Source organism: Myodes glareolus, chromosome 16, assembly GCF_982192425.1.
Source record: "Myodes glareolus chromosome 16, mMyoGla1.1, whole genome shotgun sequence".
Classification (NCBI taxonomy): domain Eukaryota; kingdom Metazoa; phylum Chordata; class Mammalia; order Rodentia; family Cricetidae; genus Myodes; species Myodes glareolus.
The window spans coordinates 50,972,211-50,997,191 of NC_142041.1; the positions used below are offsets into that span (position 1 = coordinate 50,972,211).

The window sequence follows — 24,981 nt, forward strand, 5'->3', positions numbered from 1 at the left end:
TGCATGGGCTTTCCTCGTTTGCTGAACTCATACTAACCTGCACACTCATCACCTCCAACCACGATCCTACAGTCTTAGTCAAGGAGTAGATTGACCTGGCATGTAACTTTACACTGTTGGTCATAAACTACTGCCCTGTGTTTCTTCCTGAAATTACGAGAGGTAAGGAACTACTTCCTAACAGCCGTGAGCTATGAAAGACGAAGTCATAATTCTATTGCATAGCTGAGAGGAGTTAGCCTTGATGCACAAGGGCTAGGAGCCCACATATCACACCCTACCCCTGAAAAGAGAATAGAACAAAGAGTGAACATCTGGAGCTGAAATCTACCTTTACCTTCCCCCTCTATTCCTTTCCCATGAAATGACCCACTCAGCATGCCACCAACCAAAAAAACTGTAAAGGTTACAATAGAAGCAAAAGTTGAGAGGACAGGAGAGAGGTGGGGGAAGGGAGGGAAGGACAGAGGGAGAGAGGACACCATATTAACATAAGTGCCTATGCTAAATATGTAAACTTTAAAAAGAGAAAAACAGGATTTCTTCCAGGCACGCTCAACAATCACACAACAATATCATCTTCTGTAGAGTATAAACTACTAAAAATAAGTGTGGTAACATCCAATACTGATAAGCATATAGAGGCTAAGCATTACACTATGTGGATGGTAGAGGGCTGTTATAGTCTACTTCGGAACATAATTTGATGGTATTTATTGAAACTTTCAGTGCACATGTATGTTGGCTTTGGATTGACCTTTGAGTTCTCCATTCTACTAAAACAAATTCATCAGTATATAAAGTTTCATACACATGGGTGTCAAGTGTGGCATTTCATATCAGCTCAGGAAAAAAGGGAGGAAGTTGGGATGAGGGAGGAGGAGAGAAAATGAAATATGGATGTCCATCAATAGAGACTGATTGAATAAATTACCCCTGCTATAGAAAGTTATACAGCTATTCAAGATTCTAGTAAGTTAAACGTTGTAGATTAAGGCATACTGCACTGCTCTCCTTTAAACAAACAGTAAAAACAAATAAACCAAAGCCATATGTGTATGTATAAATTTGTACCTGAAAGAGAAAGAACTTGCATTAACTCTTCTATGTTGATTATTCCATGGGAATGAAAATACACATTGATAAAGAGGAAATCCATACATTTTAACCTGTTCTCTCAAGATTCCATTTGTAACCATTATGTATTACTGCCTAATTTGAAAATACAATCAATCAATGAAGACAGGAAGGAAGGAAGGAAGGAAGGAAGGAAGGAAGGAAGGAAGGAAGGAGACAGAAAGGAAGAAAGAAAAAGAACTGAAGTGACTCTTTCAGACAACTTCAAATCTGAATGTTCTTCTACCCAGAAGGCAATCCTAGACAGAAAGGAGCCTTCTCTTGGGATTTCCCACATGAAAACACACTGTACTCCTTTTTGGAAAAAAAAAATGTGAGTAGTTTTCTCTTCCTGTGTCACCCTAATAGCCATAATAATGAAAAAACATTCTATGACACTGGAAACACTGTCACCAGACCGAGATCCAAGACAATTTTCTCTAAGATTCAATGACGTATGGTAGCAATGAGGAAGAAGGAGAGATCTACAGCACCCCCAGCAATCCCTACTGCCTACCCTGGGGCATTAACCAGCAAACATTTGTCAAACATGGGGCCAAGAGTCAAACACACACACGCACATGCATGCACCACACACGCACATGTTCTGCAGGCATGTACTCAGTACGGCCCTGTCCCATGTGTTGGAAATTTAAAAAAGAATACTAGCAAAAATATCTTAAGCAACCCATAAATACAAAAAAAAATACTAACTACATAAATTACAATATAGCAAAAAAATAGGATATTATATAACTACTAAAAATACATTCTTGAAGAATATTTAATGATAAGGGAAGAGTAAAATGTACTGTTTATCTAAAACTTCAGGTTACAACTGTGTCAACACGATAGTTGTAGCTTTTTAAAGTGCATGCACACTTGTACTTGATTTTAGAAAAAATGAAAACATATAGCACAATATATCAATGTTCTCTGTGATGGGTGAAATCACAAATATGTGTGTCTGTCTGCTTGTTTGTTAGCTCAGGCCTGGAACTCTATGTAAACAAGGCTGATCTCGAGCCCACCATTCTTTAGCCTCAGTCCCCCGTGTGCCAGGATTACAGATGTGAACCCCCATGCCTTGTTTACATTTCTCATTTTTTACATTTTCTATCTTTTCTAGATTTTCTCCAGTTAAATGTGTAATATCTGACAGTTGTATGTATAGCTACAATGCATGGCTTTATTTTTATTATACTTATCTATTCGGAGTGTCATGAGTAAGGTCAGAGGAATCGATTCTCTCCTACTGTGTGGGTTCTGGAGAAAACTTCCCTACCCAAGCCACTTAGGCTCCTGGGTTTGGACCAGTTCTAAATCATCCTGGTCCTTTATTCCTACTTTCTTGGCAAAGTTTCTACCAAGAGAACAAACAGTGAAGGGGGTGGATACTAAATTCACTACATGTTAGGGACACAGAACTGTGGGCGTCACTGATTCTCACTGCACCCATCTCCCCATGCTGCTCCCTACCCACCCGCCCCAGCAGCTCCTATAACACAAAAGGGGTTGGTACTTGCCTTTGATTAGCCGCTCCGGCCTTGTCCCTGGCAAAGTCCACATTGCCTGTGCCAAGTGCCCAAAGACAGTGGCATCAAGAGTGGAAAGCTTGGGTCCCATGATGTACTTCTTGTCACCTGCCGCAAATGGAATAGAAAGGTCACCGGATTAGCCGACGCGGTCTAATGTGATCACAAGGGCATTAAGTACATTCTCCTTATGCAGTTGTTTAACTGTGCACCAAAAACTTTTATAAGGTCAAAACACAAGCATGCCCTTGACAAAAAAAAAAAATAAAAAACAAAAATGAACAAATGTAACTCCCAAGGTAGCAAAGCAGGGAAGCATGCTCACGTACACAAAGGAAAATAAGGATGAGCCCAGAAAGGGGAATAATTCATCAACAATTAAATTCCAGAGAACCTCTGTCTCAACTCTAGTAATAAAAATATGTGATGCTTACCAAAACCCAAGAAGTTTACTAGAACCATCTCAAAAGTAATTTACACCACGCACCCAAGACCTCGATATTTATAAGACTAAATCAATACATTTGCTTAGAAATGAACAGAAAACGCAGGCTAATGAGTTTGAAGCAAGGTTATCCATGTCACTCCCATGAACAGGGCAACTATTCTGCACAGAGTGCCAGCTTCCCTGGGAAACCTCAACTACAGAGACGATACAAGGTCACAGGTTCAACCCTGGCATCAGGACCTAGGCTCACATAACGGTCCTTGTGTCTCTGCTTATCCAACACTGATGTTAACTAAGTTCAGGTCTATTACATTTGGCTAAAAAGAACTGCCCACGTCATGTTTTGGGCTGTTGCTAGATACTGTATAGCATAAACAGGAACTTCTTGCAGCAGACTGAGACCAACAGAAAGTCACAGTCAGTCAAAATGTAGAGAACAGTTGATCACGGGATGTCCAGGCCCAGTTGATTTGATATATCTACAATACAACTCCTATACCTAAAGCTCAGGGGGCATAATAGAAGAGGGGACAAAAGTATTTTAAGAGCCAGAGGACCAGAACATCTGCCTTTAGACATGAGTCACAAAACCCCACCCCAAGATGAAGAGCTATAGGCAATTAACACTTGCTGAGCAGAGGAGAATTAGTCTTCCTCAGGGCAAAGCCCCCTAGTTGGTTACCCAATACCAGTGGTCAGGCCTAGAAACATACAAATATAACCCACACTAAATAGACTCAGCAGGTTTTATGTGCTTATTCATTTGTATTTGTAACAATGATAATGGAAGTAAAAGAGGCCATCTATTTGAGAGGGAATGGGGTATGAGGGCTAGGGAGAAGCTGGAGAGAGGAAATGTGGGTAATTATCATTCACATATGTGAAAGATTTAATTAATCTAATGGAGGCATAGACAGAAAGTATTTTTGTGAGTTTGAGGTCTACACAGTGAATTTCACGCCAACCAGGGGAAAATAATGAGACCCTGTCTCAAGAAACGAGAAACAGAGGGAAAGGGAGGAAGGGAGAGAATGGGGGGGGAGAAAAGGAGGAGAGAAAAGTGGAGGAGGAAGAGAATGGAGGAAGGAGAGGGGGAGAGAACATCTATTATGTATTCCGTAGGAACCAAGGAATACCCTATGCTAGGACAATACCTGAGTTTAGCCAAATTATCTTTTCTGAGGAAGAAAGTCAAGTTTTCCTTGTTAGAGCCCTTGGTGGTTCTCATTGTCCCCTGATCTCTCTTATTTCTGTCTTACCTCAGAATCTAAGCAAATTAGTCAAATAATAGGAAAGTAGTGATATATTACCCGGGCAAGAAGGTCATCATTCAATCTTAGGACTGCAATGTCTCTGATTTTTAACTTTAATAGAGTTCTGTGTACATGTATGTGTGTGTGTGTGTGTGTGTGTGTGTGTGTGTGTGTGTACACAAGCATCTGCTACAGCAGGTATGTAGAGGTCATGGCGACAGAACTCAGGTTCTCACCCTAGTGTGACAATGCTTCCCCCACTGAGCTACCTCCCAGGCCAGTTATTTTCTGATGGTAGATCTTGCTCTCTCCATGCCTAAGTTACTGCTCTATTTACATAGGAAATGTCGGTGGCTGAGAAATACTTCTCAGGACTCTTATGCCACTCTGCTAGGGCAGGAGACATCAGCAGATGATCCGAGAATCCCTCCTTGGGATTGTGTCAGGGCTCCTCCCAGTCACAGTCCGAATCAGGCCAGCCCATGTGGACACCTTAAAGGTAGTAAGAACAAAGTCACATAAAACCTCCAGAGAAAGTAAGACTTTAAAAAAAAAGGAGGATGAGGGAAGAAGGAGGAAAAGGAGAAGGAGGAGGAGAAAGAGGAAGAAGAGGAGGAGGCGGAGAAGGAGGAGGAGGAGGAGGAGGAGGAGGAGGAGGAGAAGAAGAAGAAGAAGAAGAAGAAGAAGAAGAAGAAGAAGAAGAAGAAGAAGAAGAAGAAGAAAAGGAGAAGAAGAAGAAGAAAAAGAAGAAGGAGAAAAGAAGAAGAAGAAGGAGAAGGAGGAAGGAAGAAGAAGAAGAAGAAGAAGAAGAAGAAGAAGAAGAAGAAGAAGAAGAAGAAGAAGAAGGATTCCTGACTCCTGTCATCCACCCCCACCCACCCCCCAAAAGGAAAGAAATATTCTAGAAGAGCTAGAGAGATGGCTCATCAGCCAAGTGCTTGTCTTGCAACAAGCACAACTGAATTCAGTCTGCAAAACACACTTTGGGATTTTTTTAAAAGACTGAACAGGGTGACGCATGTTTGTAACGCCAGAAATGGGGATGCAAAGACAGGGGACCTTCAAATGTGTGGGAAAGCTAGCTCACTCAGCTAGCTGTAGCCACTAAGAGGTCTGCATTAAAAAAGAACAACAATGAGGAACGGCACCTGCGGTTGTCCTCTGGCTCTTCACGCACACACATGCACAAGCACACACACAAGCACTCTAAGGGAAATACTAGGGTGTGTAATATGAAGTCTGATAAAAATCGAAGACTTTGAGAACAAAATGGAAAACTGCATATGGATAAAACATTTAGAAAATCTAAACGTAGAGCGTGATAATACATACAATATCTATATAATCATTTTAACTCGTCCATCAGCTGTGTGCATGGTAGTTAGCCAAAACTATTTGGTCTCAGAAAATTACAAGTGGAAAGAAGCCAAATTAACAGCAGAACCAGACTAAGCTGCTGGCACCACAGTCTCATGGGTTCTGGCCCAGTGTTCTTTGTCTTCCTAATAATATGCATGCATCTCAAGTCTCAGCTTCTGCCTCAAAGAAATTGGTCGGTTATTTTATCAAATACCTATCAATTTGATACCTAAGGCTTGCTTATGAAGAGATGAGGTTCCCACAGTGTTTGGCATGAATACCACGGAGCTACTCAATTATTCTTCTTATTGGCAAACAAAATTATGTCATTTTATGACTAAGCCATGGAGTGCACTGTTTGCTCAAACAATATTCCGGGTGTGCCGTAAAGGTACTCTGAATTAAATTAGCAATTGACCTGTAGGACTGAATGCAACAAAGGGCCTTCCCTTGAGTGGATAGGCCTCTCCATGGCAGCTGAGCTAACAGAACAGAGAGGCTGATCCTCCTCCCAGGAGAAGAGCTCCTTCCGACTGTCTTCAGACTTGCTGCTGCTTGCTTTGGACTCAGTCTGAAACTTTGGCTCTTTGAGGGTCCTAACTGCTGTCTCCAGATCTATGCTTCAGCAACAGACTGTCCGATTCTTGGCATTTGGCATCATACTAGAACATACCATGGCTTCCCCAGGCCTCCAACTTACTGAGTCTTTCTGCTGATTTTGGGACTTGTCACCTTTCATAACTGTGTGAACCAGCTCCTTACAGTAAATGTACTTACATCCTAAGAGCTGTGTTTCTCTGGAGAATTCTAACTAACTCCCTTTTGAGGGTCTATATAAGGGGTACAGGATTATGTCTTATCACTGGCAATGGTAACTCTGACCATGTGGGAAAAGTGAGTTATGATAGACTTCTTCATAAAAGTACTGCATTTCCATTAATAATCTTGGAAAGATTCATTGAAACAAATATCTGAGTTTTCTTTAAATTCTGACCCACTAATATTTTTCTCATTAGTAGATATTATCTAAAACAATGCTACAGTATTTTCTTCTGATTTTCTATTTCTCTAATTCTTTCTGTACAAATTAATTAGAATTTTACTATCCTGCCATCTCATTTACTAATGCATTCAATTATTTATGTATTAAAGTATACTCTCATGGATATTTGACTTGTTCTATGGGTTATAACCCAATACTTTATTTATTTTTGTTTTGAGAAAAGATCTCATGTAGCCCAGGTTAGCCTTGGAACTTTATATATAGCCAAGGATGGTCTTCAATTTCTGATCTTCCTGCCTCTACTTCCTGAATGCTGAGATATAAGTGCATGCTGGGTATCAAACCCAGGAACTCAGACATGTTAGATAAGCACTCTATCAGCTGACCTAAAATGCCCAGAAGGGAAAGGATAATTTCATCAGATTTTACCCGACTTATAGGTAAATAGATCTATAAATGCCAATCTAGGAGTAACAAGAAAATTCAGGGCCTGACAATATTTGCCATTTGTACTCCAGACTTGAGCTTATGGTCCACTATATCCCAGAGTCCACTCTTCTCCCAAAACACAGAGAACAACTCTACAGCTATCAGAGAATCATCCAGCAGAACTGACGGAAACACAAATCAAGATGGGTATGGAGACATGAACTTGTAATTCCACCATTTTGAAAGGGGAGGGAGAAGGCAGGATTACAAAGGCCAGCTTTGGCTGCATGGGAAGCTAAAGGCCATCAAGGGACACTGGTCTCAGAACAATCACAAAAGCCCACAAATAAATGCAACAGATGCTGGTGTGTGGAAGAAGAGAACACATGTTAAGACGTTTTCAAATGAGCAATTCTCAAGTTTAAGGGGCATTAAATCACTAAAGAATCTCCTGCCGTGTCACATTTTAATAATAATTTTTGAATGACTTTTGTATGTACTAAAATCTGAGAGGCACTGAGGGGGAAAAAATGAGAAGCATTACGGCATACTAGAGTGGAGCAGTGATGTTAAACTTGGGAACACTTATCACAAGGTAGGAATGCAGCTCAGTGGGGCACAGCTCAGAGCTGATGCTCAGCAGGCAGGAGGCCCTGGATGGTCTGATCCCCTCCAGCATCAGCAGGAACAAAACCCACTGGTTCCGGTCCTCACTCCAGGAGTTTCTCATCGTAAGTATGGAGTGTGGTCTGTACCTACTACTTGTTTTCTGTTTGTTTATTTATTTGTTTGTTTATTATTTATTTTACATTCTCCTCCCTTCTCTCCTCCCAGTCCCCCACCCACCCAACCCCCTCTGTTCCCAGCACCCACTCTTATCCTCCTCTGTTTCTGTTTAGGAAAGGCAGGTCTTCCATGGTTATCAACAAGGTACAGCATATCAAGTTGCAGTAAGTCTAAGCACCTCCTCATGTATTAAGGCTGGGCAAGGTGACCCAGTATGAGGAGTAGGGTCCCAAAAGCCTGTAAAAGAATCTGAGACAGTCCTTTTTCCCACTGTTAGGAGTCCAAAAAAATGACCAAGTTACTCAACTGTAACATATACACAGAATGCCTAAGTCAGTCCCATGCAGGCTCCCTGATTCAATAGGTTCAGTCTCTATGAGCCCCTATGAGCCCCTATGAACCCAGGCTAGTTGGTTCTGTGAGTTTTCTTCTGGTGTCCTACAATCCTTTCTCCCCCTCTTCTGCAGGATTCCCCAAACTCCACTTAATGTTTGACCGTGGGTCTGCATCTGTTTCCATCAGTTGCTGGATTAAGCCTCTCTGACAACAACTGGGCTAGGCACCAATCTATGTGTATAGGAAAATATCACTGGGCATCATTACGTTGACATTTTCCCCATTGGTTCTATCCTAGGTCTCTGGGTCATCCAGCCTGTGGGCTCTGGTGCTCCTGGCAATGCCAGGGGTGGGCTTGCTCTCCTGGCATGGGTTTTAGACTAGACTGGTCATTGGTTGACCACTCCCTCAATCTCTAGGTCACCCTAACCCCAGCACATCCCATAGGCACGACAAAAGGGTATGTCGAAGATTATGTGACTGGGTTGGTTTCCTACTCCCTCCAGTTGCAGTCTTGTCTGGTCACAGGAGATGACCAGTATCCGCTATAGCTATGAGTCTTAGCTGGGTCATCCTTGTAGATTCCTGGGAGGTTCTCTTGTGCCAGGTTTTTACCTGACCCTAAATGCCCTCCCTTACCAATAGTCTCTTTAGGTACTCTACCTCCTTCCCCTACAAAGTAATCACATATGTTTCCACTCATGAAATCTCTTCTATGTCCTCTTCCCAGGAAGATGCAGAGCACTCCCCTTGAATCCTCCTTGTTACCTAGACTCGCGGGTCTATGGGTTGTAATATGGTTATCCTTTATTTAACAGTCAATATTCACTCATGAATGAGTACATATCATGTTTGTCTTTCTCAATCTGGGCAACCTCACTCAGAATGACTTTTTCTCACAATCAGTTAGCATGCAGTACTTATATGTACCTACTATTCATAACAAGGTTCCAATTTAATGCAGATAACTGCCATTCTAAGAACTACATTTTGAAAAAAAATCACTCATCCAGTTACGCATGAAGTAAATGATATGGGCCATCTTGTGGTCTTACTTATATGTATGCCCTATCTGTTCAAAGAGTTTTTAAGTCATTAGAGATTTATGAAACCTCTTTTACTTTTTTGTCTATTTGGTAACTGTCATAATAAAACCCATCAATTATAGTGATTCTATACTTAAGTATGTTTTAGCTCTTTCCTTTCTTAGAATGGAGAGCTATCATTGAAAGCATAATGCAAAAACACTTTAAAATTAGGAGGTGTCACAGTATAGAAGGAATTGTTTTATACTTATCATCAATAATCAATGCAAGTAACTGCTTTCCAAATGAGCCAGTTCAATCTCTGCCCCAATACAAAAATCCCTTTTCTAACTTCTCTACCAGATACACCCAAACTCTGCTGAAGACTTCTACCTTCACAGTGGTCACAGCAGACTATTCTGTAGCTAATTCTTAACTATGAAACTAAATATGTCTCCTCAGAACTCCCGCATTATTTTCTCTGGGACCACACGTGTACTGCCCCATGCTTGGTATCCCGGCATCCATTCCTAGCTCACTAACATACTCCTAAGGAGAACTGATCACCTGTTTTCCACATCACTATGGGATAGCACACCACAAGGCTTCCTCGGAGCACCGGCAAGAGTCTGTCCCTCCCCCCTTACTAATTCTGTTCCAGTTTCGATCAGTCACTCTCATCACATCTCTGCAATTTTACAGAATCTCCAGACTACATGGAGCAGAAATGGATGACTGTACCAGAAAATACAGTTTCAAGAGAGAAAGATTTTCAAGTATTCATTTTTATCAACCTATGATGAAGGGCAGTTATGTATTGCCTCCAGAGATCCCTGTACTCGACACTAAAGATTTCCAAACAGACAATCCCAGTGAACTGGAAATGGATGCCATTCATGTTTCATAGTGTCCCTCTCTTGCCTTGAATTAACTGGAAATTAACAGAAAGTTAAGAATCACAGATTTGGAATGCTGCCCCAAAGAAAGCACAGAGAGTCTCCGTAATCTTGGAGTCGTCCATCCAGAGAACACAGCCTTCATCTGCTTCTTCTGAGTCTCCCGGAAGAGAACACTGTAGGAAAATATAACCTGCTCTCTGCTCTCCCTTCAGCTCCTGGTCAAACCACTCTTGGAAATAATATATTCAGCAGCCTTCATTGGTGTTCCCAGCAAACACCATTCTCATCACACAGTTTTCCACAATAAGAAGCTTTCCTCTTAGATGAGGTTATGACGCACTTTGTGGGTAAATCTCAGAGCTAAAGTCGTCAACTCTGACAAACTAGTTGCACTAGCTTGCTCAAAATCTGGGGGAAGAGAAAAGGGGTGAGGAGCCAGACTAGAAGGCACTGTCTTGTCACCACACTAGAGTAAGTACTTATGTAGTGCTTTAATTTCCTGTGTGATCCTCAGAAAGAACTTCTTTTAGCGTGTATGGAATTTACACATCATCCCCACTCACCACCACCATCACTTGCCCTTCCTCTTCCCCGCAACCATTCCTTTGCTGATATCCTACCTCTTGAAGTTTGCTGGGGACCAGTGGGCAATGCATGAGGCCCCCACACACTGTAAGAAATGGGCTTTGTTCATCTCACCTTATTTGATGTGTCTGAGCACCTTCTGGACTCCACACACTCAAAGTGCCCATAAGCATATTTTGCAGACCTGGGAAACTTAGGTGTAGGATTGCACTCATGCAGAAAGAAAGGGCTCGTGGGAACTGCAGACGAGGAAAGCATTCCTCAGGAGGGGCAAAAGCCTCCTAGGCTCACTTCCTGTCTCCTAGGCTCAGTTCTTGCAGTTCAACACCACTGACAGTCTACAGCTAGCATCTGGAACAAAGAGACCCATGTTCTCACTACTAACCAGACTTGTTACTCTGTTCCAACATGGCTTCAGTTTTGTTGCTTCTGGGTCTCAGGATCCACCTGGCAGCAATGGTGAGATTTGAAAGCAATAAAAGCCGAATGAAGGGACTGAAAAGATGGCTTTCTGGGTAAGAACAATTGCTGCCAAACCTGGCAACCTGAGTTAAATCCCTGCAACCTACATGGTGAAAAGAGAGAACCAACCCCTACAAGTTATCCCATATATGTTATATGTTCTCTCTCTCTCTCTCTCTCTCTCTCTCTTTCTCTCTCTCTCTCTCTCTCTCTCTCTCACACACACACACACACACACACACACACACACAAATAAATGTAAGAGAAAATTACGCCATCTGAGTCAAATGTCTCTCCCAAGTTTGAACTCCCATAAACACTTCTGAAGCTAAAGAATATAAAACATGCAACTGAACTCATCAAGACAGGCCCCCTCTACCTTGGTTCTTATTTTGAGCATCAAATGAACCTGTTTTTCTATCTCTTTATTCAGACTTATTCTCCTTACATGACTATTTGGCAACCTCCAAATTTGGCTTAATGCGATAACCTATTACAGAGAACTCAATGTCATGCTGAAATTTTGTTTTCAAACCTTCTACAAGGAGCATGCCTTTCTATTAAGAAAACAGGAGAGTAGCAGACCCTGGTGAATGGTTTTGTATTTGATCATCAGGGCCAGAGGAGCCCAGCTGCACAAGCAGACTTCTGGATGTTTCTTCAATTATGAACCCCATGTGTCAACTTAAACAGAACCCGAGATCTTCAATAACTTCCAACGTCTGTGCAAGCAGCAAACTGGTGAATGTCTTTAACTGGACCTGACTGGAGTATAAAGTATACACAATCTAACCCCTGAGCATGGGTCCCCAAGGAGGAAGTCCAGGTGCTTTGTGCATGCGGTGGGGGGAGGGGGGAATCACATGTGCAGGTACAGGTGCATATACATGTACATCTGTGCACATGTATTGAGACCAAAGGCCAATCTCAGGCATTGCTCCTTAGGAACCATTCTCCGCTTTGGGGTTTCTGAGACAGGGTCTCTCACAGGGAATTGGGGCTCACTGATTAGAAGAGGTTGGCTGATAATTGAACTCGAGGGATCCCCCTGTCTCTAGTTCCCCAATGCTGGGATATTAACATGTGCCTCTGCACCCAGCTTTTCACATGGCTTCTGAGGGTCACCTCAAATCCTCATGCTTGCAGAGGAAGCACTTAAGGAGTTGAACTATCTTCCCAGGTTCCTGCCTTGTCTTTAAACACAGGACTCCTATGCTTTCTTAGTTCTCTGGGCATCATGCCAAAATTCTGTATGAGGCTTCTTGGCAGATATAATACTGAACCTCTAACCCCCCACTCTGTGGGAGACTTTATTATTGCCTGCCCGATGCTCTTCTTGCTTGTGTCTGGACGACTAAAACGTTAAGAATGGCCACAGCTCTTCCTCAAGGGCACATTCCCTTCTCAAAGACCACGGAATGCACAGACAGAACCCTCCACATGCCATGCTCTGGAACCTTGGAATTAGTCCGTTTCTTCACAGTCAAGACAAGAATACCCCTGCTGGGCTCAGAATGGTGGCAATAACGAGAGTCTCTCAGAGACTGAACAGAGAGCTGTTACTTCTAAAAGATGTAAAGTCTTTTATCTAAACAACTTAAAAATATCTGAGATCCAGTGTCTGCTATCAACTGATTGAGTAAACATTCTTAGGACCGATGACAAACTGGCTTTCCTCTACCAGCTTAGCAGCTAAATAAAGAAGCCTACTATAATTAATGGGGCTATACTGGAGCATTACTACAAGCTGATAACAAATCACCCCCCACCAAATTTAGCAGATTACAACAATAAATTGTTGCTGCTGTTACTGTTTTTCTGAGACAGGAGTCTCTCTATGTATCCTGGCTTAAAACCTACAAATATCCCTTACAGCAGGCTGACTCCATAAAGCCCTCTTTCTAGTCATCTCTCTCTCAACACTCTTCCCCCCTACCCACCCCCAGCTCAATCACTCAAGTTCCCATACCCACCAGCCCCCAATCCATGGGAACTCCTGCAGTCTGAACCAACAACCAGGGAACTCGCATGGGACAAACCTAGGTCTTCTGCATATATGTGACAATTGTGTAGCTTGGTCTCTTTGAGGGACTCCTGGCAATGGGAGCAGAGCTGTCCCTAGTGCTTTGGCTGGCTCTAGGGAACCTGTTCTTCATGATGGGTTGCTTTGCCCAGCCTGAATACAGATGGAGGTGCTTGGCCTTAAGGGCAGTTTGATATACCATGTTTTGCTGATGTCTATGGGAGGTCTGCTCCTTTCTAAGCAAATACTGAGGAGGGGTGGGTGGAGGGGGGCAGAGAGAAGGGAGTAAGTGGGAGGAGAAGATGGAGGGGAGGCTGCAGTCAGGATGCAAAATAAATAAATTATTAAATTTTAGAAAGAAATGGGGAAAAAATGCAAATATCTACCTGCCTCCTGAGTACTATGATTAAAGGTATGTGCCATCATGCCCACACATATTTTTAATCATATTTAGTGTGTGTGTGTGTGTGTGAGAGAGAGAGAGAGAGAGAGAGAGAGAGAGAGAGAGAGAGAGAGAGAGAATTTGTGCCATGGAGTATTTGTAGATACCAATGTACCAGTTGAGAAGTTGGTTCTCTCCTTCCACCATTTTGATCATGGTAACAGAACACAGGTTGCCAGGCTTGGTGACAAGTGTCCTTACTCAATGAGATAGAATCTATGAGTCCAGAACCTAGGAAACGTTATCTAGGTACCATTGGATCAGGGTCTCTCAGAATCTACAAATAAGATGCTAGCCAGGTATGAGAGTTTAAATCTTACATGTTCTCCAAAGGTCCATGTATTAAAAGGCCCATCTCTAGAGGGGTTCTCTTGGGAGAGAATAAAACTCTTAGGAGGCAGGACTTTAGTGGGAGATCTTTAAGTCGGGAGAGGCATGCCGTGAAAGGGACATCAGCATACATGTTTTCTCTCCCTCTCTCTCTCTCCCTTCCTCCCTTCCTCTCTCTCTCTCTCTCTCTCTCTCTCTCTCTCTCTCTCTCTCTCTCTCTCTCTCTCTCTCTCTCTCTCTCTCTCCCTGATCCTCTTCTTTCCTCCCACCATGAAATGAGCAGTTTTCTTGTGACATGTTAACATATCATTACCATCCAACACCACTATCAAAGGGGTAAAAGCAATGAGTCCCCCTGACTTTGAATAGTCTCTGTCAGCCAAAATAAACCTTTTCTCTTTGCAAGTTGATTGCCTTTGTTATCTATTATAGCATCAGAAAGCTGACTGATATGTCAGAGCTAACTGGGGAAGATCTACTAAAAAATACTGCTCATGTAGCTGCTTGTACATCTCAGTTCTTCACTGGCTCTTGGGTAAGGATAACTCTTCCTTGGTGCACATTCCTTTGTACAGCAAAGCTGGCTTATCAGCGCAAGTGATGAAGAAATAACAGTGGCAGGACAGGGGGCCTAGGACAGAGCACCATCTTATGTAATTAAAGCTTAGGATGTCACCACGTTGTTTCTTCCATAATTCAGTTTTTAGAAACAAAGTGAGTCTGGTCTATGATCCCCCAGGGAGGATTCACAGAGGTTGCACCCCAGGATCATTGGTGCCTTTTAGAGGTTCCGATGCCAGGAGGGAAACATCCTTAATTCCCTGAGCTACATTCAAAAGGGTTTAAAAGTAAATGCTCTGTCTGCCATTCATCTTTAAAAGTTCCCAACACACACACACGAACAAGCCGACACTAATGGCACAAGTGTGTCCAAATGTTAAAGTGATAGAAATAAAGGTATTTATTGTATTCTTGTTCTATTTTTCTGTGTTCAAAATGTTTCATAGATTTGAATGTTTGGTCACCAGGGAGTGGCATTATTAGGAGATGTGGCCTTGTTGGAGGACGTACATCACTAGGAATGGGCATGGAAGTTTCAAACACTCAAGTCAGGCAAAGTCAGTCTCTCTCTCTCTCTCTCTCTCTCTCTCTCTCTCTCTCTCTCTCTCTCCCTCCCTCCATCCCTCTCTTTTGCTCTCGTTTCCTGCTGCCTGCTGACCCAGATTTAGAATTCTTGGATCCTTCTCCAGCACAAATAGAACACTGACTAAGACCATACAGTGCTCTCACGAGAATTCTTTAAAATGGACAGTGTGACTGAGCATAGCGCTGTAATCCCAGCAGTCAGGAGCCTGAAAAGGGACTTCAAGTTCAAGGCACCCTCAGCTATATGGGAAATGTTTGTCTCAAAACAAGAAGACACAGACAATGCTAACAGGCAAATGAACTCAACTATTGAGGGGCTGGTTCTGTACCAATATGCTCTGACAGTCCTATCAGAATGGTTCTCTGGTAGCTTTGTCTAAAGAATAAATTCAGGAAAGACAGAAACCAATGTATGCAATGAGATCTGACTTAGCTCTAAACTCCATGCCCCAGCACTTGGTCAGTGCCCGGCACTAAAGAAACTCAGAAAATGTAACTGTTCTTACATGAATGGAAACTAGTTTATAATACTTTGAGCTTAAATCTTGTACATTAAAATCATTCCTTTTGATATTTAATGTCACATGACTATAAGGTCTAGATCTTAGGAGCTGAGTGAGGACCTTCAAGGGTCTTCAAGCTAACCCCATATTTTTAGGGCTCACTGTCTCCACAGTCACTTAGCACCTACTGTTTACCAGGCCTCTTAGTAGGTACAAGGATCACAGGAAAGCTGGTCAGCAAATATTTTTCAACATGATGATGTTCATGGGCAAGACTGGAAGAAAGTGGAAGAGAGGGGCACATAAGAGATGGAATACCCCTTTCTACCAGCAGGAATGAATGGTGCATCCACAATTGGCTCATATATAAAATGAAACTGCTCAGAAGAGGGAAACAAAAAACAATCTAAGTAGTTTCATGGGGTTGGAAAAAAAATATCTATGGAGAAATAAGTAATAAGCAAGGCAGGGGAGATAGCAGTGAACTTCAGCAAGCAAGGGTTCTACAGTGTGGCAGACGCATATGGGGGCAAGTGGGAAATAGGCTATAATATGTGTGTGTGTGTGTTATTATATATATATATATGTAAAATTATATATATATATAATGAGAGTAGGGTTAGAGTCATAAAAAGACCTTAAATTTTAGCAAAGAACAGTGAAGGACTTTGGTTCTGGTTTATATTTTTGAAACTAAAATGTAGATGAACAGTTCTAGAATAAAAGATAAAACTAACTGCATATACTGGATTTTTGGGATCCAGTCTGTTTGGATGCTCACCTTCCTGGACCTGGAGGGAGGGGGGAGGAACTTGAACTTCCCACAGGGCTGGAAACCCTGACTGCTCTTAGGGATGGAGAGGGAGGAGGAGGGGGAGAGGGGAGGGGGAGGGTGTTGGGAGGAGGGGCGAAAATGGAAACTTTCATAATTTAATAAACTTTGAAAAAAAAAAGATAAAACTAAAGCTTGGGCGAACAGCCGTGAAGCTAGAGCAAATCCAGGCAAGTCACCTGGCGCTTTACCACAACTTGAGGGCAGAAAGCAGGTAGGAGACTAGAGAATTTGGCGAGCACACTGACAGTGAAATCTATCAATCTTCCCAGTGAGCAACCCGCTACTGACCATCTCTACAGTCAGAGTCTTCCCCTTCTACACACCAGACATAATTACACCACTGGTAACAATAATCAGAATAATACCTACTATCTGGTGAGGATTAATGATGACAATCTTTATTCCTACATTCTCTAATCTCACCAAGCCTACATCAGACATTGTCATTACATCAGTACTATGACACATGTCTAACTTATAGCCAGTGTTTTTGTTCATATTACAGCATATATAATACATTCATAATAACATACTATACATAGTATACAAATTATTTTTGAACTGTGTTTCTCTGAAGGAACTTCATAGTTGCACTGAACTATGAAAGTGCATATTATACACCCTGTATTTCTGCTGGTCTATGTGCATTGTGAGTTTTGCATGAATGGCAGCTCTTGCCAATGCTATTTTGATTCTATATGAGGCGCAGCTCGATGGGCTTGAGATACAGACATGAATAGAATAAACAAACTCTTGTGGCGTTTCCATCACAGGGAATGCCTATAAATAACCACAAAATAGAAAGCAGTAGCTAGTGACACATGGCATCGGAGACGGAAGGTAAGGTGATATGAGGAGGACGACTGTCAACTGCGTTAGACAAATGGTCAGGGATCCCCGCTCTGGGGAGGTGACACTGATACAGAAATATGAAGAAGGACCGAGAGATGCAAAGGCTTAAAGGAAGATAGTTGACTGTTACAAAACTGCTAAGACATATGCTTGAAGGTTAAGCTGGGTGTGGTCTTGAAACATGGAGCGGACAGATGCTGTAGGGATACAGCAAGGAAGAACTGGGTTGAGGTTAGAGAGAATGCAGGAGTAGAGAGACAGTAAATGGCTTGAAGCAGAGGCGGGAAATGGAGAGAAGGCAATTTCTGGTCATCTTGAGCAAATGACTGGATAAGGCTCCCATTCACCAAGGGAGGTCACGGGGGTACTAGTCTGGTGGGAAGGTAATATGTCCTGACTGAAGATCTACTCCATTAGAGGAGGCTGTAGACATCTCAGTGAAGAGCTAGAAAACACCTGAGATTCAAGAGAGAGAACACTTTGGAATGTACATGTGTGGGAGTATGTGGTGAGAAACAAGGGGGGGGAGTAAATCTGAAACTATCAGTATGTAATAAACCTGTAAAGAAGAGATGGGAAGGAAGGGCCGGAGAGCATCATAAGTAAGATAAAGCTGGGTATCCTTCTTCTTGGCTTGCTCATGGAGCAAGTCATGCAAAAAATTAGTACTCCTGAATGGCATGTGGCACAGTTCCGGCATTGAGGAGAGTATCTGTGTGGTTTAATGGCTGTTATACACGCTGGTGATCACCAGCGTCTCCTCAGGAGACCTGTGAACTGCAGAGCTGATGTCTTGGATGAAGCCTCCAGGAAACAACAAATAATGGAAGCTATATAACTTCTTTCTAGGTCTTAATGTTAGTTTCTGGCCTTTTTAAGCACAAATTAGTTTAAATAAATAAAGATAAAGCTGGGTTGAACTAGAACCAAAAATGCTTACAAATGTATTAGGATATAACTAACGGTCATCACCTACATAAACTCAATTACTCCGCAAATTTTAGCCAAGTCAGTCAACCCAAAAGAATACACCCAGGGAGCGGACTGTGGCAGTCTGGATGATAATTATTCCCATAGGCTCAACTGGTAGAAATGTTTGGGAAGGATGAGACATGGCCTTGCTGGAGGAGGTGTGTCCCTGGGGGCAGGCTCGGAGGTTTCAGTAGACAAGCACCACTCCTAGTGTCTCTCTCTGCCTTTCACTTCTGTTTTAATATGTGAGCTCTCAGCCGTCCTATCCATGTCTTCGTTCCACCACTGTGGACTCTAACGTTCATCAAACTGTATGCCTAATTAAATGTTTTCCTTTATAAGTTACCTTGGTTGTGGTGTTTTATCGCAGAAAAGCAACCAAAACAGGCACTAAGCATCTCATTCTATATTCAAACCTAAAATATAAACATCAATAAAGATTTTTTGGTTCTTGGCTGTTGTTGGTTTGTTTGTTTGTTTTTCAGGGCAGTGTATAGCCCTGGTTGGACTAGAGTTTCCTCTGTGGACCAGACTTGTCTCAAATTCACAGATCAACTTGGCTCTGACTCCCCAGCAGTAGGATTAAAGGCATGCGTTACCATGTCTGGCCAATAAAGATTTTTATAGCTGATTGTCTATAAGGAGCTACAAGTGGATTCATTTAGGAACTGAACCCTGAAATGTAAACACCAAGTTAAACCTATTCTCTAAGGAATAAGAAGCTAGAACATTCCAGAACAAAACAAAGAGGTCTATCACAATTATAACATGTAATCTGTATTACTAATACAATGCAAAGATTTCTAGGAATTCAGTATTTTTCATATTTAATTTTATTCTTCTGAAACAAAATTTGGTGTAGTACTATGTATCAAGTTGCTTTTCACACCAACATATTTATACTAACTGAAATAGAAAGAAGAAGAATGGTGGAAGAAGTCTGTTATCCCAGTACTTAAGAGGTGAAGGCAGAATGATGGCTATGGGTTATGGGTTCAAGGACATCCTGGAAACATCAGAGGTTCAAGGTCAGCCTGGACTACAAAGGAAGACCCTGTCTGAAAATAAAAAAAAAAAAAGGAAAGGGAGGAGGAAAAGAGGAGGAGCCAGGGGAGGAGAATGGAAAATAAATCACAAATTGAGGTTCCAACTGTGTTTGTGTGTACCTGTGAAGCACCCAAATGGGGCCTGATCTCACGACCCAGGACTGTCTCAGGATCACTAACCCTCAGGCCATCTGTAAGTCCTCCCTTTGGAAGTCTGGAATGAGGATGAGTTAATACTAAGTATATGAAACAGCAGCCAACAGAGAGGAGCACACAATTTAGAGTTATTGGTCAATATCTAAGAACCTTTCTGAGTAAATTCCTTGCCCTTCAGTCATGAAGCACAGATTTCCAGTATGGACCTCTGAAGAGTTAAGCTCTCACCAGAGTTCAGAGTTCAATTAACAAGGGAAAAAATTAGGACTTACAGGTCTAAGCAATTTTTTTTTTTTAGGTTTTTTTCCGAGACAGTGTTTCTCTGTAACTATGGAACCAGTCTGCCTTGAACACACAGAAATCTGCCTGCCTTTGCCTCTCAAATGCTGGGATTGAAGGCATGCACCACCACTGCCTGGCCCCCAGTGTTTTCCTTATATGTAACTTTAACAACCCACCAGTGCAAACACAGAGGGGCACTAAAGCAAAAGATACTGTCGCTAGCTGGATGGCCCACGCCCATTTCGTAGCCCCTCTGAACCTGACATGCTGCCTCTGCCGAAATAAGATGTAGATTGAGACATAATTGCCCATATCCATCTGACCTAAAGAGACAGATAAAGCAGAAATACTAAAGGGTATGTTTTGAAATCTCAAGGCAATGTTTCATAAAGCAGGTTTCAAATGTTCTCCAAACCAGGAGGCCCGTGGAGAACACTGGCGTGCAGCTGGATTGTTCTTTAGAATTGCCTGGGAAGACATGTATAGCCAGGATGTTTTAAGGCTAGAATATCTGCAAAGTACTTCTAACAATACTGTCTAAAATTTACTCACACACACACACACAAAAAAAAAAATCTCATCATACCTCATAAGTTTGCATAATTAGTACAGGTTGGTCAAACTTTAATTAAAAAGTCGAAAATTTTCAGTTGTCCAAATCAAAACCCTTTGAGGAGAAAAACTAAAAGAAGAAGATTTCAGGAATCAGGGAGATGACTCGGCAAGCAAAAGTGCTTGTCACAGGAAGCTGACAACCTGCAGTGCCCCCTGGGGAATCAGCTGGAGACCTGGGGTCCAGCCAGCGGAAGGTGGCTGCAAAGGAGTGGCAACCTGCCTCAGTCAGGTGGAAGGTGAGAACCAGCTCCCAGAGGCTGTCCTCTGGCTTCCATGGGAAACGACTCTCCTCTTCCCTTAGAGAATGAACATGAAACCATGGAGCTGTAAGAGCTAGGAGGACCATGTAGAGACATCTCACCACCTACAGCAAGGTCCTTCCTCAGCTGACAGGGTGTAGAGACATCTCATCACCTACAGCAAGGTCCTTCCTCAGCTGACAGGGTGTAGAGAGATCTCACCACCTACGGCAAGGTCCTTCCTCAGCTGACAGGGTGTAGAGGCATCTCACCACCTACGGCAAGGTCCTTCCTCAGCTGACAGGGTGTAGAGGCATCTCACCACCTATGGCAAGGTCCTTCCTCAGCTGACAGGGTGTAGAGGCATCTCACCACCTATGGCAAGGTCCTTCCTCAGCTGACAGGGTGCTCTCAAGCACGCGCTTTACTCACTGAGCCAGCTCGTCTCTCAGCCCACTCCCACTAAGTGGTTCGTGTTCCTTTGATACTGGGGACATACGGAGATTGGAATCAACCAGGGTCTCCCAGTATTCTTTTATATGGGTCTCCTCACTCTGAATACGGGCAATGAAATTTCTGGATCTAACAACAACATTGAACATTTATCCCTACTAGGTTTCATCTTGTTACGGTTAAAACTTTTGACTCTTAACTTTTCCATCCAAAGTCATTGGAAAAACCAATGAACAAGTCATTGAGGAAAGTGCTGAACGCGACAGGCATGGTCCCCAGAGAGCTCCCTCTGGATGGTGCCACTCTACCAGGTAACATTATGAAGATACAGTTGCTCAACCTGCCGTGAATCTCTACCAGGTAACATTATGAAGATACAGTTGCTCAACCTGCCGTGAATCTGCTTCCATCTAAAGCAAACGTTCCCTATGGAGGAGGAAGTTCTTGCCCGCTAGAAAACACCACAGCACCCAGCAGTCTGAAGAAATCTAGAAACCCCCTAGTGGCCAAGCTAAGCTGATACGGTTACTTTCTGTGTAGCTGGTGCAGAACGAATCTGGGGCGCCTTTGTAAAGCCAGCGTCTCTTTAGTAACTCACCTGAGCATTATACTTCATTATCGGGATCTCCTTGCCCCTCCCCTAGTAAACAGGAACTGTTTTCTGTCTCCATCTTCTGACCCATCCTATTTCTAAGTGACAAGAGGCGTCTGAGATCCAGAAGACGTTTGCACCCATTGTGACAGTTCGGGCAGTTTAGACCTTGCAGCTGAAGCCTAACCATCTGCAGAGTGAAGCCCTGGCTTGCTGCTCTGTTTCCCATAGACTTAGCCCAGTCCCTAATTAACGGCTGTGAATAACTGATACAAAAACAGTATACAGGGGCTGGTGAGATGGCTCAGTGGTTAAGAGCACTGACTGCTCCTCCAGAGGACCCGGGGTTCAATTCCCAGCACCCACATGGCAGCTCGCAGCTGTCTATAGCTCCAGTTCAAGAGAATCTGACATCATTATACCAATGCGCATGAAATAAAGTTAAATAAAGTTTAAAAAATTAAAAAAAAAACAGTATACAAAATGGCTAACTGCAATGTCAGCCTGTTCATTATTTAAAGATATAAAGCAGCTTTCTGGAACCCTTCCCACCCCTTTCAGAGTTCAGGTCAAGTTGAAAGACCAGTACAAATACAGATCCTCTTAAAGATCGTGTTTATGAGGGGCTCATAAGCCTCCACCTTCGCCTGAGGAGCTATGGACAGTTGGTGGCTTCTGAGAAAAAGAGACTCAGTTTTCTTTAAGGGTGAATGAAGTCCCTGGTATGGCTGACCAGGTTTCATTAAATGGTTCCATACCCAGAAAAGTATGGGCCGCACAAACCCAACCCAGTGGGTTATGAAAAAGAAAGAACATGAGGTTGGGGGAAGGGTAACAAGATGGGATGCTTTGTAGAGGAGTTGGGGGTAAATATGATTGAGATACACTGTATGGAATTCTCAAAGAATTAATAAAAAGAGGCTTTTTTAAAAAAGTTGTATTTACAGATTCTTTGCATTTGTCAAGCACCTTGCCAGAGCTCAGTGGCATAACTGTAAAACACAGAACACCAAACTACCATGCGTGTCATCCAGGACCTTGCTGGTTTGCTCACTTCCCAGTTAGAAACTGGTAACACTAAGCTCACTGAAGACTGCGGTTGCGGAATGAAGCAAGCGTGGATGTGTTGAGAAAACAGCTCATTGTTCATTTGAACTAGGGAATCTGTGCTGGAGATGTCAGCATGATGTCTTTGTCTTTGCAGAGGTTTTTGAAGTCTGGTTTTATGATTTATTTATGAATTTTAAAGTCAGACACTTTTTTTTTTAAGTGCAGCAGGTTTTACACAAAGAGACACTCTCTTAAAAATCCAAAAAGAAAAAAAGGAAAGAAAGAAAGAGGGAAGGTTTTAGTAACGGATGTGGTTGTCTCTGGCTTTTAAAAGTCCCAAAGCCATTCATCATTTGGTGTTCTCTCCTATGGAAAGTTCAACAAAGATTTCTGACATTCCAGCCATAGTTCCCAACTGTTACTCGGAGGTTCCTGATTAGAGATGGAGGCCATCACACCTGATGGCGTGAAATGTTCAAATGACAAAATGATCTTGAAACAAGTTCGTCCTGGGCAGCTGTGCACTGTAACCACACGCTATGTTTTCAGCCCTCTCTGCTTTACAATCACCGAGATCCCCTGGAGCTTTGGAAAAGAACTGGAGTCACTCAACGAGAGTTCAAGGATTAAGAGCCCAGAAGACTTAAATCAACTAACTGCCTGTCCAATCTGCGTTGGTTTGCAGCATCCAAGAAGATGATGGAAAGCTCATCGGGAGCAGGTGAGACGGTCCAGGGTCTCAGACCTAAGAGCCGGCGGTGTGGTGAGGTGATCTGGGCACTCTGAGTGGCGTGTGTGCGCGCCGCGTGTGGTGGTAGCAGTGTGACTTGGCACCAAAGGAAGCAGAAACACCGAGATGTGCAAGTGTAAATTTCGGGGAAGTGCGCTAAAATGTACAGCAGTGCAAGGCAAAGAGAAATGTCCTTGTATGGTGAGGTGTTGCTGGGCAGCGTGAGGACCTTGAGAAATATTTGGCGAAAAGGAAAACAGTTTTATGAAGGAAACTAGGGTATGGTGACTAAAAGGTATCCTTCCCTGACCGGGAATCGAACCCGGGCCGCGGCGGTGAGAGCGCCGAATCCTAACCACTAGACCACCAGGGAGTGCTAGCTCTACCCGTTCCTTAATAAGCCCTGGCTATGATTAGACGTTCACGACGAGTACGGCTATTTGATGGCTAGCCATAAGCAGACGTCACACAAAGACACATTTCCTGGGGATACTCCCACTCCTCACAGCCTCAAAACCTTCCGCGCCTTCATCTGTCCGTACAGTCGTGACACGGACAGAGAGGAGCCAGACGGGGCCTCCCTCGGCCCTGAACCTGGGCAAAAGGTGCGTAAACTGCCGGGAACTGCTAACAGCCAGCGGACAGCAAAGACAGCGATCGCCTACCAGGTCCTCCCCACGACGGCCCCAACCTCAAAGTCAAAGCCAACACCGACGCCAACCCTAAACAGGCCTCCCCCGCCAAGCGCGCGCTGTCCCTCGCCGTCCAATCCCACCCGCGCTTCTCGCACGCACACGCCTGTGCTGCATGGCGCTCTCGCCTCTTGGCTAAAAACAACACATCTCCCCGTCGGGGAATCGAACCCCGGTCTCCCGCGTGACAGGCGGGGATACTCACCACTATACTAACGAGGACGACGACAGCAGCTTCCTCGGGAAGTCAGGCCACCTCCGACGCACTTCGCAGCGCCCGCCACCCTCCCTCCGAAGTCGACCTCCGCACCCAACCCCAAAGTCTCCCAGATGCGGCCAGAACGCCCCTCCCATCAGGACCGGGACCCGGCGCCCTGTGCGACCACCGCGACTCTGGCCCCCTGAATTCTCCGGGGAAGAGCTCGATGGCTGGCAGGCATGCATTGTTGCTGTGCTGATTCCTGCACTGAAGATGGTGTGACAACGCCCGCCTGTGACAAGACCAGAGCTCCGGGGACTTGGAGCGTTGTGGCCAACTGAGTAGAAGGCGGCCCACTGAGAAACAACCTTTACCTCCTTGGTCTCCTTTGCTCTCAGACAAGAAGCGCAGAAATATTTCTGAGACATGACGCCTGTCTGCTCTCAGGCCCTGCCTACCTCTGCCTACCAACAACCCTTTGCTCTTGTAAATTTCTAAGTACTCTGGCCACCTGTTCAGTCTTTGAACACTCCCAGCTGTGTTTGATTTCTAGTTCTACGAGATGTTCCCTTCTTATCCCACGCTATT

General features: G+C 43.5%; 1 protein-coding gene and 2 non-coding genes across 3 annotated transcripts in view; all 3 read right to left on the reverse strand.

Annotated features, from left to right (window-relative positions):
• Nucleotides 1–24,981, reverse strand: part of Faxc (failed axon connections homolog, metaxin like GST domain containing) — a 70,379-nt gene that overhangs the window by 14,282 nt on the left and 31,116 nt on the right. Inside the window, exon 5 of the mRNA XM_048420692.3 lies at nucleotides 2,643–2,759. Coding sequence (XP_048276649.1) covers nucleotides 2,643–2,759 — 117 coding nt within the window. The remainder of the gene's footprint in view (nucleotides 1–2,642; nucleotides 2,760–24,981) is intronic.
• Trnae-cuc (transfer RNA glutamic acid (anticodon CUC)) lies at nucleotides 23,804–23,875 on the reverse strand. The gene has a single exon. It is a non-coding gene; the product is annotated as a tRNA-Glu (tRNA).
• Trnad-guc (transfer RNA aspartic acid (anticodon GUC)) lies at nucleotides 24,345–24,416 on the reverse strand. The gene has a single exon. It is a non-coding gene; the product is annotated as a tRNA-Asp (tRNA).